The sequence below is a fragment of the Pongo abelii genome, chromosome 9 (genome assembly GCF_028885655.2).
Source record: "Pongo abelii isolate AG06213 chromosome 9, NHGRI_mPonAbe1-v2.0_pri, whole genome shotgun sequence".
Classification (NCBI taxonomy): domain Eukaryota; kingdom Metazoa; phylum Chordata; class Mammalia; order Primates; family Hominidae; genus Pongo; species Pongo abelii.
In genome coordinates this window covers 58,619,890-58,634,929 of record NC_071994.2, presented here as the reverse complement: position 1 = coordinate 58,634,929, position 15,040 = coordinate 58,619,890, and the positions used below count along the sequence as shown (strand labels likewise).

At 41.0% G+C, this 15,040-nt stretch overlaps 2 protein-coding genes across 4 annotated transcripts in view; one reads left to right on the top strand and one right to left on the bottom strand.

Annotated features, from left to right (window-relative positions):
• The window catches only part of MISFA (mitochondrial sheath formation associated), a 34,144-nt gene that overhangs the window by 2,374 nt on the left and 16,730 nt on the right, over nucleotides 1-15,040 (top strand). For 2 of the 3 annotated variants that reach the window (XM_063728514.1, XM_063728515.1), the window contains exons 3-4: nucleotides 1,046-1,083; nucleotides 1,660-1,757. In XM_063728514.1, the coding sequence (XP_063584584.1) occupies nucleotides 1,046-1,067 (22 nt within the window). In that variant the 3' untranslated portion in view covers nucleotides 1,068-1,083; nucleotides 1,660-1,757. Of the gene's footprint in view, nucleotides 1-1,045; nucleotides 1,084-1,659; nucleotides 1,758-7,131; nucleotides 7,352-15,040 lie in introns of those variants that run through there. The other variant, XM_063728513.1, reaches the window with a different exon arrangement.
• SPTY2D1 (SPT2 chromatin protein domain containing 1) overlaps nucleotides 4,313-15,040 on the bottom strand; it is a 28,073-nt gene continuing 17,345 nt past the window's right edge. The window contains exons 2-6 of the mRNA XM_002821978.5: nucleotides 14,739-14,853; nucleotides 12,429-13,964; nucleotides 10,184-10,358; nucleotides 9,352-9,429; nucleotides 4,313-7,849 (exon numbers count right to left, since the gene is read on the bottom strand). Coding sequence (XP_002822024.2) covers nucleotides 7,756-7,849; nucleotides 9,352-9,429; nucleotides 10,184-10,358; nucleotides 12,429-13,964; nucleotides 14,739-14,853 — 1,998 coding nt within the window. The 3' untranslated portion in view covers nucleotides 4,313-7,755. The remainder of the gene's footprint in view (nucleotides 7,850-9,351; nucleotides 9,430-10,183; nucleotides 10,359-12,428; nucleotides 13,965-14,738; nucleotides 14,854-15,040) is intronic.

The following is a 15,040-nucleotide window of genomic DNA, read 5'->3' as shown; positions in this document are numbered from 1 at the left end:
CCAGCCTGCCTACAGGAAACACTAATGGCAGTATCCCTTTTAGCAGACCATCTCCTGGGTTTCTTACGTTTCACCCCATTTCATTCAGACCTGGTTTTTTTTTCAGAGCTGTTCCTATTGTTAGAGAAACTTAACTCAGAGAGTTTTAATAATATACTGATTACAGGAGCAGAAAGTTTTTTGGAAGCTACTCCAGAAGTTAGGGGTGTTTAGCCCCAGCCCCAGGTATACTAAGAGCAGGACTTGATGGTTGGGGTTTTTATCTCCATCTGCCCCAGGATTTCTGTGAATGCATTAGCCCAAAGCAGTCAGAACTTTGTGGCAGTCCTGACCAGACCGCTTAAACTATTCTGTGCCTCGCTTTCTCCAGCTGCGAAATGAGTAAACAGACAGCCCATCTTCCCCATCTTCCTTCTCTTCCCTTCTCAGGAAAGTTGTAAATAGGCTCACCCTACATGATGAGAGTTTAACTGTACCATTTTATAAAATGCAAGATTTCTTTTTTGAACAGCCTGACAATAGCATATGAAGTTATTTGCTCATGGCATATCTAGCCAGCTAATTATCTTAATGAATCCAGGCTTTTTTTCTTTTGCATAGCATCTGATTGCACAAAGCCAATAGTTAAACATTTTGGCAGGTGATGAGTTAATGAGTATGATGCCAGCTAGGTCCAAATCACAGACACACCAGAGCACAGGGCCCTTTTGATACATTTTCTTTAACCCAACGCATCTAGCATCCTGGCCAACCATCCCATAGGTGGTCATGCTGACTGGGTTGCCAAGGTTACAGGAGCTGATATCATAATTGGTGTCTGAGCTCTGCCCCCCTAAATGGCCATGAGGAGCCACTTCAATTCAGACTAGGCCACGAAGCTCCTTAGTGAGGAGCTGCCATGCTGGGCCATCCACCATCTGGATTCCTACCACTCAGGGAATAGAGCACTGCACCTTCCAGAAGCACTTGTTTCTTCTTGGGCACACCACCAGCTGAGAAAGAAGCCTCATGATGATTGTTGTCTTATGGATGCTTCTCATTGCAGGAACCATGTGGAAGGGATATAAATATCCCCCAGGAGGGGTAAGTGTACCTTCAACTTTGTTCTCTATTCCTACTTTGAAATGTATTCCCGCCCCCAAAAACAAACTAAGCATGAAAATCCAACTCTAGTAACATTAGAAACAAATACTTTTATTATTTTTTTAAAGTTACTGTAGCTGTTGGAAGGGTTCCAATTTTCTTTCACGTGATCTTTAAGGCCCAGAGTCAAAGCTTTCTGAGTTGGGCAGCCTTGTCTCTGTTGTGCTAATGGACATTTTGCATGCCCAGTCTTTGATGCCATTTCCTAAGGATCAGTCCACTTCAGAAATCCAAACTTCTCTCTTCCACAAGTAAACACTAGTCTGTAAAAGGGATCTGGTGGCAGATGTCTCTTTCCTCTCTCCTCCTGCTAGACCTTGGAATTTCTGTCTTTTCTCTGCCTCTTGTCAGCTCCCCAGTGCTAAGCTCCCCTTGCATCCAGGATCAGAGGCATTAGGTGAGACAGAATTGGAGGTAACCTCCCCTGCCAGTCCTTGCCTGGGAGGCCAAATGCCTAAGCCCCCACACTAGAAACCACTAGGCCCACATGACACACACTTTCTTTTTTCCCCACAGACCCCAGTGGAAGTAAGCAAGGATGATCCTGGTGAAGTAATGCAGCTGTGAAGCCCACCTGACCAGCTGTACAGTTCCTGTTGTTGGTTTCGCATAAAGTAATTGCACATTATTTTGTCATATTTTATGTTAAGAAGTTACCGCACTTTTTTTTTTTTTTTTTTTTTGAGACGGAGTCTCGCTCTGTCGCTCAGGCTGGAGTGCAGTGGCGCGATCTCGGCTCACTGCAAGCTCCGCCTCCCGGGTTCACGCCATTCTCCTGCCTCAGCCTCCTGAGTAGCTGGGACTACAGGCGCCTGCCACCATGCCTGGCTATTTTTTTGTATTTTTAGTAGAGATGGAGTTTCACTGTGTTATCCAGGATGGTCTCGATCTCCTGACCTCGTGATCTGCCAGCCTCGGCCTCCCAAAGTGCTGGGATTACAGGCGTGAGCCAACGCGCCCAGCATTACCGCACTTTTTAAGATGAACGAAGACTTAGTATTCTGTTAGCTTGTAACAGAGAGACAGAGGGTGGGGAAGTAGTTGAGTGGATGGGAGACAATTGGGTCCTTCTGCTACATGGTCTCTAAGACTGGCATTAAGATACCTAGTTCTGCCTGGTGTGATGGCTCACACGTGTGATCTCAGCACTTTGGGAGGCCAAGGCAGGTGGATCATCTAGGGTCAGGAGTTCAAGACCAGCCTCGCCAACATGGTGAAACCCCGTCTCTACTAAAAATACAAAAAATTAGCTAGGGCGTGGTGTGGTGGCACGTCTGTAGTCCCAGCTACTCGGGAGGCAGTGGTTGCAGTAAGCTGAGATTGGCCACTGCACTCCAGCCTGGGCAACAGAGTGAGACTCAGTCTCAAAAGAAAAAAAAAAGAACCCTAAGCGTATACCATGTGGGGTAAGAACCTCATTTTTAATATTAGGGTTAAATACTGAAGTATAATTATCCTAATCCTTAAAATAACCTTCTGAAGCTATTAGCCTCATCTTACAAAATGGCAAAAATGAAGTTGGGGGCATGTTTATCTTGCCAGTACACACAGCCCTGGGCTGCAGAGTCAAGATTAAGATCCAGGCCTTCTCCCTTCACACTTTCATGTGCCAAGGAAAAGAGCCAAACAAGAGACTGTGGGATATCCAAGATCTTGCTGTTTAAATGTCTCCCTCACCTGAAAACCCAAGAAGTTAGGCCAGGCGTGGTGGCTCCATTTCAAGACACTGGATTTGGCCAGGTGTGGTGGCTCACGCCTGTAATCCCAGCACTTTGGGAGGCCAAGGCAGGCAGATCACTTGAGGTCAGGAGTTCGAGACCTGCTTGGCCAACATGGTGAAACCCCGTTATCTACTAAAAATACAAAAATTAGCCAGGTGTGGTGGTGGGCACTGGTAATCCTAGCTACTTGGGAGGCTGAGGCAGAAGAATTGCTTGAATCTGGGAGGTGGGGGTTACAGTGAGCTGAGATTGCGCCACTGCACTCCAGCCTGGGTGACAAAGCAAGACCTTGTCTCAAACAAAAAAGAAAAAAGAAAACCCAGGAAGTTGCCTGGTAATTCTTTCTCATGACTACTGAAAAGATGGGAGCCTGAGAGAGACCTAACAGGAGTAAATACTTTAAAAACAAATTGTATGGAACTGTAGCCATTCTGAGGATGACTGATACAGTTCCAGTATTCAAAAGAAATATACCTTTTCCAGCAAAGCAGATCTTTTGTTTACATAGAAAACATTTTGTTATTTGGGAAGTTTGCTTAACTATTTGTAAGTGGCTCTTTGCAATGAATGGATTACCTTTTTTTAATGGAAAGAAAATAAATTCAAAATCCATAAGCAAAACTTTAGTAATTTCTGACTCTAGGATACTAGCATCTTCTATTTATGATGTGATTTAGACTCAACACTTTCCAGTGAGTTAAGTACTTACATCCTCTGGCTGTATAGCTGTGCCCATTTGCCTCATAATACATTTTTTTTTGAGACTGTCTCGTTCTGTCACCCAGGATAGAGTGCAGTGGTGCAATCTCAGCTCACTGCAACCTCCACCTCCCAGGTTCAAGTGATTCTTATGCCTCAGCCCCGAGTAGCAGGGATTACAACGCACGCTACATTTTTATATTTTTAGTAGAGACGGGGTTTTGCCATGTTGGCCAGGCTGGTCTCGAACTCCCAGCCTCAAGTGATCCACCTGCTTCTAACTCCCAAAGTGCTGGGATTACAGGTGTGAGCCACTGTGCCCAGCCTGCTTCATATACATTTCTAAGGACTCCTCTTCTCAGCCATTTCAAGCTGTTTTTATCATGAGATAGGACCCTGCTCATTTTGACAAGAGGAACCATATACCCAGCTGTGTCCTCCCTCCATTTGAGTAAACTTCCAAAACTTGAGCCACTAAAAGATTCCATTGCTCTGACCACCTAACAGTTCTCCTAACATGGGTGTCAGAGAGCAGAACAGTTCTCTAAGCTGGTAGGGGGAGAGAAGCTCTATCATGTTAGAGCAGACATGAATGTGTAAGGGAGAATAAGCAGAGGAGTATGTGCAATAGGCAAACTGTATCTCTGAAGTGTGATGAGTATACCGAGGTTTCTAGCTGGAAAAATGTTCAGGGTGATGAGATAAAGAATATCTCAAAGTTTTAATCAATAAATGCAAACCAGCAAAAATATCAATAAAATATTTTTAATGCCTACAATTTCTTGTATACATAAATTGCAAAACTTTCACCTGTATGTGCAAAAGTATATTCTCTTGCAGGTCAACAGCACCAGAAAACAAGCTAAGCTATCTAAAAATTTTTTTAACTTGATTTGTCCATTATGTAAAAGACAGGATGGATTTAATAACTCCAAAGAAATCTCTATCTCACTCTTAATCATACACTAAATGTCTGAATATTTAATCACATCCACTCAGAAAATAAATAGTAGTCTAATATATTCAATACATTGAAAATAAAACAACCAGTCTCTCTTCATATATTTATTCTCTTTCCAAACATGTTTTGGTCTCCTGCTATATCTCAGAAATTTACCAATAGCTGCTTTTAAGTTACAAAATACAAAACAACAATTTATTTCTTGGAGAAAATCTTGGGGATTACATTAAAAATGAAAATTTGAGTTCCCACATTTTTTTTTTTTTGAGATGGAGTCTCGCTCTGTCACCCAGGCTGGAGTGCAGTGGTGCCATCTTGGCTGACTGCAACCTCCGCCTCCCAGATTCTAGCGATTCTCCTGCCTCAGCCTCCCCGGTAGCTGGGATTACAGGTGCGCGCCACCGCACCTGGCTAATTTTTTTATTTTTAGTAGAGACAGGGTCTCACCATGTTGGCCAGGCTGGTCTCAAACTCCTGGTCTCAAGTGATCCGCCCACCTCGGCCTCCCAAAGTGCTGGGATTACAGGCTTGAGCCACCATGCCCGGCCAGACTTACTTTTTTGTTAACGGTCTTTGAACCTTTTCACGGCACACACGTAAGGCTGCCTGTGACATGTGGTACCCTGGCCTCCAACTGGACACAACTGCATTTATAGTTTAGCGAAAATACAAAGTTCTGAAAGTAGCCTTAAAAGAAGTGCCCTTTGCTTTGACATAGCAATATCAAAAGCAAGTGGGACTGTGCAATCAGAGCCATGAGTTTTATGAAAACTACTTTCCTTTCACATCATTTGTTAGAGAATGCCACACCCATGATCATGTAACATTATTACAATCATGAAATATTACATTCGTGATTAACATTACCCAAAAGGCACATCTTCAAATGTTGAATTAAGAAAATCCAAAACTCAAAACAGTAGAGAATACATTAAAAATCAAGCATTTAATTTGTAAACTTAATGAAATAACAGCCTACTCCAGTTTCTTCAAAGGTTTGTGAGCTTTTTCTAAGAGTGGTCAGGAAGTGCAGAAAAACAACATGGAAGACAGGGTTGGAAACAAGGCCAAAATTTAAAAGACTTAATCTTTTTTTTCTTTTAAATGAGCCACAGAAGTGCTCTTTTATAATGTTGATGCAAATCAACATTTATATTATAGAAATGCACTCAGAAGTAACAGACACACAAGGTTAAAACCTGATTCTTCCCACTAAGTTCTGGAAATTTATTCTAACATAATGGTGCCTTTCTGTACAAAGAACTGTACCGTATCATAAATTTACTGCTAGTAAACTTTAAGCCACCAGAAATCTTTCGGCTGTGACACGCACTTGATTGTAATGACAGATTTCAGAGTCTGAATATTGAAAAAAATATATATCCAATAAAAAATTTTTGAAGGGGGAATAAAAGCACATAAATGGCAGCAGAGGAATTGATGTTCTAAGCCTGTTTTATTACATGGGACATCACACTACCCTTAATTTCACTAAAGGTATCTGAGATGGGTGAGATGAAATCAATAGGATTTTCTGCTACCATTGTAACAGTTCTATATGTAGTTACAAAGGGTGTTATTCCTAGTGATGATGACACCTTTCACGGGATTCAACTTAAAAATTAAATCCTTGCACTTTCAAAGTTTGAAACTCAATTCAAAATGAGTCCGTCTTAAAAGCCTGGCTCATATGGTCCCATCAAGGGAGGCTAACAATGGTAATCTATAATACCCAAACTTGAAGAAGACTTTATGGATAAAAAGGAATAAACCAAAATATTTGGGCCGTTGAAGTGTAAGGGCCTGTTGTAGGACAATCCCTCCTACTTCCTAATCCCGCCCATACAATGGCTTAAGATAGCCAGAACGTTTATTGTAGAACATTTATTATTCCTACAAGCTTATGTCTCACTTCCCCTAAGCCTCCGTACTTACAGTCAAGGACAAATGCTCTCTAGCATCATATCTCATTTTCTGTTGCTGACAGTTCTTGAGACTTGGCTTCCTTCTAGCATGATCCTAAGTCAGCCTGATTGGAACTGCTTGGACTTGAAGGTTAAGGGATATTAAGTCCATATTTATGACTTTAAAAAGGGTAAAAATGAGTTTCCACAGCTCAGTAAGATAACGATAACAGGGAACATCCCTTCCTACCTGGGGAAAAAAATCTCTTCACAGTGCATAGTTTGAAATCAAAGTGCAATATGGGCAAAAAGAGAAGGTGGTGCTCTCGATACCATAAATTTAGTTTTTGGTTTTCTGCCATTAATATTTGCTAACAAATTCAAGCTAAAAAATGAAGTCATTAATTTCAAGAGGTACGAGAGCACCTTGGGATTTCAAAATATCTTTATGATGGGGGAGGGGAGAGCCTCACATGTTACTTCCTTATTTTATAAACTATTACTCTTTCAAATCTAATGTCTGAATAAAATATTTTTTCTTTGATATAAAAATGAATTTTTTTTAGATAAAAATCAATCAGCACAGTGACCTTGTCTTACACTAAAGCCAACATAACAGTAAATCTGAAAGGAAAACTTAGAAAAGAATATTATACTGTTATAACCTGTATTTTAACTTGAAAATTTTTTCATTAATTCCTAGCCACCTAAATTAATGAGTAAGAATGCTCAGCATCCAATCCGTGAATACAGAATTTATTCTGCTTTGTACTTCAAAGTCACAGGATGACATCCATATGATAGTTATAAATTCTACTCTACATTTTCAAGTTCTCAATCCATAGATTAGGACAAGTCACTTTATTGCTGGCAACATTCATGGAAGGTCCAGGTTTCTCATAAAAAGACTAAGTTTGATTGGGAGCAGGGCAGTGCCCTACTCACAGATCAGCAGAAGAATTATAGAAATCAAGAGACAACCTTTTTTTTTCCTTTCAAAGTAGCAAAGGAACAATAAAAGATTGGCTGACTGGTGAGTGGCCCCACATTAGAGTGCATAGCTCATCAGGATCAAGGCTGGCATCTGTGAACAGTTAACTTCATAAGAGCACAAGTGGGCATTATATCATCTGCATTACAGATTTCACCCTGGAAAATATCTGAAAATATTTTATGCTCAAATGACAGCCTGCAAATGACAGTATGCATTCCTTCTCCTTGAGTACCCAAGTATAAACCTAAAATGATAAGGGGGCTTCTTCAGTCTGAAGGCAGGAAATCCTTGCAGCAGAGCAGCTCTAGAATTTCACAAAAATAAAAGCAGCAGCTAACGCCTCTTCAGCTTCTTGGCCCTTCGACGTTGCATTTCTTCTTCTTCACGTCTCATTTCCTCTAAGTCCTCTTGCATACCCAGTCTTAAGCTGCCAAAGAATTTTTAAAGGGTATTTGTCAATATACATGAGATGACCACTTTCCTTAAAAAGAATGAAATTTCCAACTGGGAGCTCACATGGATTGTGCTGATGCTGTCAAAATGCCTCAAGGCTTTACCACTGAAAACAAACTAGCAGGGATAATTTTTTACCAGGGGCCACAGACCCAAATTGTAGTGGGAAAAAGAACTCACACACCACAAAAACCTTAATATTTCCATTAAAATAATAAAATATAGGTTTATCTCAATAGCTTTTAAAAATAAACAAGCATTTATTCATTAACTAACATCTATTCTTGTTCTCTTCCAACACTTTAGTTTGAAATTTTATGGGCAAGAGGGAGAAAAAGATTTAGTATTCTGGCTTGAGACTGAGGTGAATTATTTACCTATAATAACATTATGGCCGGGCACAGTGGCTCACACCTGCAATCACAGCACTTTGGGAAGCCGAGCCAGGCGGATCACCTGAGGTCAGGAGTTTGAGACCAGCCTGGCCAACATATAGTGAAACCCCATCTCTACTAAAAATTACAAAAATTAGCTGGGCGTGGTAGCGCACACCTGTAGTCCCAGCTACTTGGGAAGCTGAGGCAGAAGAATCGCTTGAACCTGGGAGGCGGGGGTTGCAGTGAGCCGCGATCATGCCACCGCACTCCAGCCTCGGCAACAGAGCAAGACCCTGTCTCTTAAGAAAAAAAAAACAACAACAATAAACAAAGTAATTACTTTTTACCCCAATAGAAAAAGTATCATTAGCTTACTATCAGATAGCCAAACAGAAATCAGAGGAAATCTAATATACCTACATCCCTGAGGCCAGCAATGTTACAGGTTACCAAGATTGAGATGTGTCTGTGCAGAAAGAAAAGCAAGAATTTGCTACAACAGGATTAGGGAAAGCATCTAACATTTACTGTGTATCCACACATGTGAGGCACTGCACTAGGCATCTTGTACATGTCTTCATCCTCATTATACTTAAATGAGTAAAACAGTATATTCTCATTTTACAAAAGAAAATAGGCTGGGCATGGTGGCTCACACCTATAATCCCAAAACTTTGTGAGGCTAAGGCAGGAGGATTGCTTGAGCCCAGGACTTTGGGACCAGCCTGGATAACAAAGCAAGACCCCATCTCTTAAAAACAAAACAAACAAAAAAAACAGTGATGGTCCAGTGCAGTGGCTCATGCCTGTAATCCCAGCACTTTGGGAGGCTGAGATGGGAGGATCACTTGAGGCCAGGGGTTTGAGACTAGTCTGGTCAACATAGTGAGACCCCATCTCTGTTAAAAAAGAAAAAAACAAAAACCAGTGAAAAACAGAACTGTTAAGGAATTTGTCTAAGGCCCTACAGCTAGTAAACGGGATTGGAATCCAGAATTCTCTGGCCCAAAGCCCCAGTTCCCAATGGTGCAACTGTAGCAGTAAGCAGAAAGGAATTTTTAGGACATTTTTGTACAAGTGTGTTAAATTTTATGCTTACCTCTTTGCTTCTTCCTTCTGCTGCTCTTTCCAACTACTTTCCATGTAACGTAAGGCATAGTCACTTTCATCTTTGTATCTGATAAAAGGAAATCAAAATGATAAAAAGAGAAAACTTCAATTTTCTAAAGGAACTATGTCCTCTCATTTAAAAAATCAATATCTCCTTTAAAACTAAATCAAGCACACATTTAGAATTACTCCTTGCTTGGCAGCGAGTGAGGGGAGTGGAGGATGGATAGGTTTCTGAAGTAAAGACAAGTTTTAGATAAGCCCTTATTACCCTCAGAGGGCAACTATTCTGAAGCTAATGTTCATGAAGGTACCAATCCTACAGCGCTTCCTCAACTCACTCACCTACACTGACTTGATAATTTATATTAAAATTTGAAAGCACAATATGTATGAAAATTATTTTATATATAATAATCTAATTTGAGCTTCATGACCATCATGAGGTGGGGAAAGACTTTAGACCACAGGAAATTGAAGCAGTTGGGTTAACAGACTGACCAAGAACATACAGCTTGTTCTTTCAAGAGCCAATCTACTTCTACTACACTAAGCTGCTTCCATCTCACTAAATATATATCTTATAACGATTTAAAAGGGTTATTTTTTGTTCCTCATGCAAATAACTACAGAAACTATTTTGAATTAAATATAAAATATTTAGTGCTAAAAGAGTACATTTATTTAAAATAACAATCACCCAAGGGTTCCTAATTAAGAATTGTATTCAGTGCCTCCACTATTAGTTTATTACCCTATGACATGAATTATTCAAAATAAAAAAAGGATGTCATAGTTATCTGAATCTTCTTTAGTCTTACTTTTTTCGGTCATAACCAAAGATTTCTCTAATGTGCTTGGATATTTCTTCCTGAGGCTCTCCTTCATCTTCGATAAAATCTTCCATTTCAGAGTCATATTCATCATCATCGTCATCTTCCTCTTCATATTCTCGCTGCCTTTTGTAACCAGTAGGGAAGGGAAGCCTTTGAGGACCTAAGAAACCATTATTTATGAGAATATTACAACTTAAAATAGTTCCAATGCAGTTCTATGTAAACTGAAATTGTGAGTCATCATTAAGATGGTATCCTTTAAAACCAGAGCAAGCAGGCTGGCCCTGAGCACGGAGCCATCATCCTTGCTGTGTCATGGTATCCAGAAGGAACAGAACTCCTGTTTTATCCCAGGGCTTACCGGAAATACCTTGTTACATTTTCTAGCTTAGTAGTGCCAATATTTCTGAATTTATAAGATCAGTAAAATTTCTTTTTTTTTTTTTTTTTGAGACAGTTTCACTCATTGCCTAGGCTGGAGTGCAATGGTGCGATCTCAGCTCACTGCAACTTCTGCCTCCCAGGTTCAAGCAATTCTCCTGCCTCAGCCTCCCAAGTAGCTGGGATTATAGGCATGTGCCACCACGCCTGGCTAATTTTGTATTTTTAGTAGAGATGGGGTTTCTCCACGTTGGTCAGGCTGGTCTCGAACTCCCGACCTCAGGTGATCTGTCTGCCTTGGCCTCCCAAAGTGCTGGGATTACAGGCGTGAGCCACCGCGTCCGGCCAAAATCAGTAAAATTTCTAAAAATAAATACAATTTACAAACCTCCACAGAATCATTAACTTTTGCCAAGACACCAAAAGTAGCAACTAACATCTACTATAATCACAATTTCATTTAAAAATTTAAAGTTGAATGAAGTATGAATGACTCTCAGAATTATTTGTTCAAACTAAGTAAGTTTGACTGTAGGAAAAACTCACTACATTGTCCTTAGTTTTGTCATTTTACCAAAAGACTGATAAAAACTTTGCAAAAGACAGGCATTGACCAACAGCCCAGGATCTGGGAACAACTACTTTCTAGTTTTTGATTACAGACACTTCTTTTGTTCTTCTACGGTTGTTTTTAATATGCATGGCTTGTCTCCCTAGCTTAGTTTCTCAACCTTAGCTCAATGACATTTCGGACCAGATAATTTTTTGTTGTCAGGGGGCTATCCCATGCATTGTTTGTCAGCAGCATCCCTGTCCTCTATTCAGTAGACGCCAGTGGCATCCCCCATCCCCAGTTGTGACAATTGCCAAAAGTCCCCTGGAGGGCAAAACTGCCCTTGTTAAGAATCAATGGTCTAGTTGAACTAGGAAATTTAAAACAAGTAATTCAATCATTGGTTCCTTTTTATATTCTCCATGGAGCCTAACAAGTGCTTTAATAAATGCCTATTAGCATAAAGCAGGTACGACCTAGCAGCTAGCAGGTGCCACCAATGATCAGATACCTTGGGACAGTAGATTCCTGAAGGATCAGTGTTTAGGACCTTGATACTAACCATTATAACAAGCAGAAACACAAGTACAATCTAAAAACAGTTCCTGGCACATAATGGGTGCCCAAAAAATATCTGCTGAATAAGCTTCCAATTACACTCTGATCCTTGAAGACAGGTCTCTTTAGTCCTCAGGAAAAAGTAGATTAATTCATCCATTGTAGCATACATATGTAAGTCACGTACATTCACCCTGAATGTTCACAAATCACAAAGCTAAGTTTATCACACTTGGGGACATTTCAAGGGTGAACACAGAGATCCTAGACAAGTCTCTTTCTAAAGACCTTTCCAAGTCATGATCATTAAAGGAACTCTCAGCAGGGAATAGTGACTCATGCCTGTAATCCCAGCACTTTGGGAAGCTGAGGAAGGCGGATCTCTGAGCCCAGGAGTTAGAAACTAGTATAGGCAACATATTGAGACCCCATCTCTATAAAAAAATAAAAAGCCAGGCATGGTGGCACACGCCTATAGTCCCAGCTACCTGGGAAGCTAAGGTGGGAGAACTGCTTGAGCCTGTGATTGTGCCTGGGCAACAGAGCAAGACCCTGTCTCAAAAACAAAACAACAAGGAACTCTCAACCACAGGGCAGATAAAACATCAAGATTCTATCAACACTACAGTATATTAAAGGACAGCACATGAGGGGTTCAAAGGGTCCCTGATAATATAAAAACTCTTTCCAATTTCCTAATGACAAATATATACTCTTTAGGGTGAGGGGAAATTTTACCTTGGACAGATCTGTAGCCAGATAGGGGAGGCTTCATTCCATTCATCTGTCCATTGCTGGACCGGCTAATAATATTCTTAGAAGAAATTGTTTCGGAGACAACAGTGCACTTAGGCTTTATAGTGGGACCTGAGCTACTAACTGTTTGCCCAGGTCCCAAGCTGCTCACTGGTCTTCCTGGGACTGAACTACTGACAGTCCGTCCAGCTGGAATTGAGCCACTTATGGATCTCCCAGGGCCACTGACAGACCGCCCCAGGGGGCCTGAGCCAAACACTGGTCGTCGAAGTTCATGTGGACTGCTCAAAGGCCGGCCAGGGCCACGAGAGCTGCCCAAGGGTCTTGCAGAACTACCTGAACCACTGATGGGTCGCCCAGGGCCACTTGAGCTGCTTGCAGGTTGTCCAGGGCCACATGTACCACTGACTGTCCGCCTAGAGGGATTTGAGTCATTGGTTGGCTTCTTGGACCCACTGATTGATCGCTCAGGTCCTGAGCTGGAGCTGCCATTCTGGCGCCTAGGCACAGGGCCAGAACTAACTGTGGGTCGAGCAACCCCTGTGCTGGGCTGCCCAGGGGCTGAGCTAGAGCTGCTGCCTGGCTGCCTGACACCTGGACTCTTAGCCTTATTGTGTGGGGTGACCATGGGCCCAGGCCTGGAATGGCTAGGATGGGACGGAGATTTTTTGGCTTTGTGCTCAATAGCAGATTTCTGAGTCCTGCTAGCAGAAGTCTTTGGGACACTTGGTGAAGAGGTGCTGGAATGAGGCTTTCCAGCTCCATTGAAAACAGGTCTGTCGTGGCCCTCACGAAGTGAGGGTTGGGAGCTATTGCCAGATCCTGCCTTGATCCTCTCTCCTGGCATGGATTTGGATGAAGACAAAGCGAGGTGTTTCTCATTGGCCATGTTGGGTCTTGATTTCTTCTCAGCATGAGGAAGGGGCATTCCTTTAGAAGAAGGATGCCTGTCTCCAGAACCTTTGCTAAGTTTTGTGCCCACACTTTCTTTCTGAGAGGGTGCCTTTTTGGACACAGTTGGAGGTAGTTTTCCATCTGTCTCAAGTTTTTTTCTCCTATGCTTTCGTTCAAGGAATTCTCGCTCCCTAAGTTCTTCTGCAGTCATAGGTCGCTCTTCTGATTTCTTCACTACCTTGATTTCCACTGGTTCAAACTGCTTTTTCTCAGCCAGCCTGAGTAAATCAGTGAAGTTCATGGGTGGTGGGGCACTTTTAAGGGGGACCTTTGGTTTGCTTTCAACTTTGGGAGGTTCTTGCTCTTCCTCATACTCCTGCTCTGACTCTGCGTGATTGTACTCGAGGAATTCATTCTCTTCTTCCATTTCATACTCTCGGTCGGTTCCTTGGCTGGTATGGCTTTCTGTTGCCTGCCTCTTCTTTGACTTTTCCTCAATAGGAATCCCATTGTAACCATGAAAATTATCCTTTGTCCTCTTGGCCATAGCTCTTGCTTTCTTGTCATGTTTGAGCTCAATTCGCTTTTTCACTAGTTCCTCTTTTCTCCTTTTCTCCTCTAAGGCTAAAAGGGACAAAACAAGAATATGTTATTATTTCGAGATCTCAAGATTGCAGTATGCTCAAGTGAAAACACAATGTTCAGGTTACAGTTTGAAGATATCTAGGAATCAAATGAGGAAGTCATTTGAACAAGTATCAATTGAGTCATCTTTACATAATGAGTGGGAGACATATGGGTTTTTCTATATGACTAAGCAAGTGGGAGACTTGGTTTTCAGCTTTAAATATAGAAAATACTTCAAACCAAATACATTACCAAGTTAAGAGAACATTAGTATCCACTTAGCAGTTGTTATTAATTATGATTCAATGAATACTTAAACATATTGAATCAGTTGCTTTGTATTTGCATGAAGTAGAGCTATTCGAGATAAAGACTTTAAAACTTATCTCTATTTTAGCCTTTTAGATAGCATTCTGTTAATAAAAATTAAAATACAAAATGGGTAGAAACACTTTCAGAACCAAGATTAAAGAAAGAATGGAGTTCTTATTGGGGACTTACTATGGCCAATTAGAAGACATGGCTACTAACCCCCAAAAAGCTGTTACTTCAAGGGGAGGAAAAAAAGAAAACGTTTATATAAATGATCGAGATAACATATGTAAAGCCATGAATACAGTCAGTTAACCTGGACACACGCACACACACATACACACACACTCTCCCAAATCTGTTGGCCTGTTATGTTTTTATAAACAGCCACTGGTTTAGTACAAGCTAGATGTGAAGACGGAATACTTTAAAATTGAGAATAAGGCTATAGATACATACCTTTTCGTCTCAGCTCCTCTTCTTTCCTTTTAAGAAAAGCTTGTACAGCTGCTGATTGGACACCTTTAACTTTTGGGTCTTTTTTTGGAGGCCCCACTGCCAAACTATACCTTTTCTAAAAACAAAAACAGTAAAAGTTACAAGCAATTCAACTTTTAAAATACATTATTAGGTATAAGGCACTGTGCCAAGTAATAAGAGGTATAAATGTTAACTGTGAAACCTATTCTGAATAATTGAGAGATCATATAACCCATAATAAAGCTGAGCTATAAAATTTCAGACTAAATATTTATTACGTA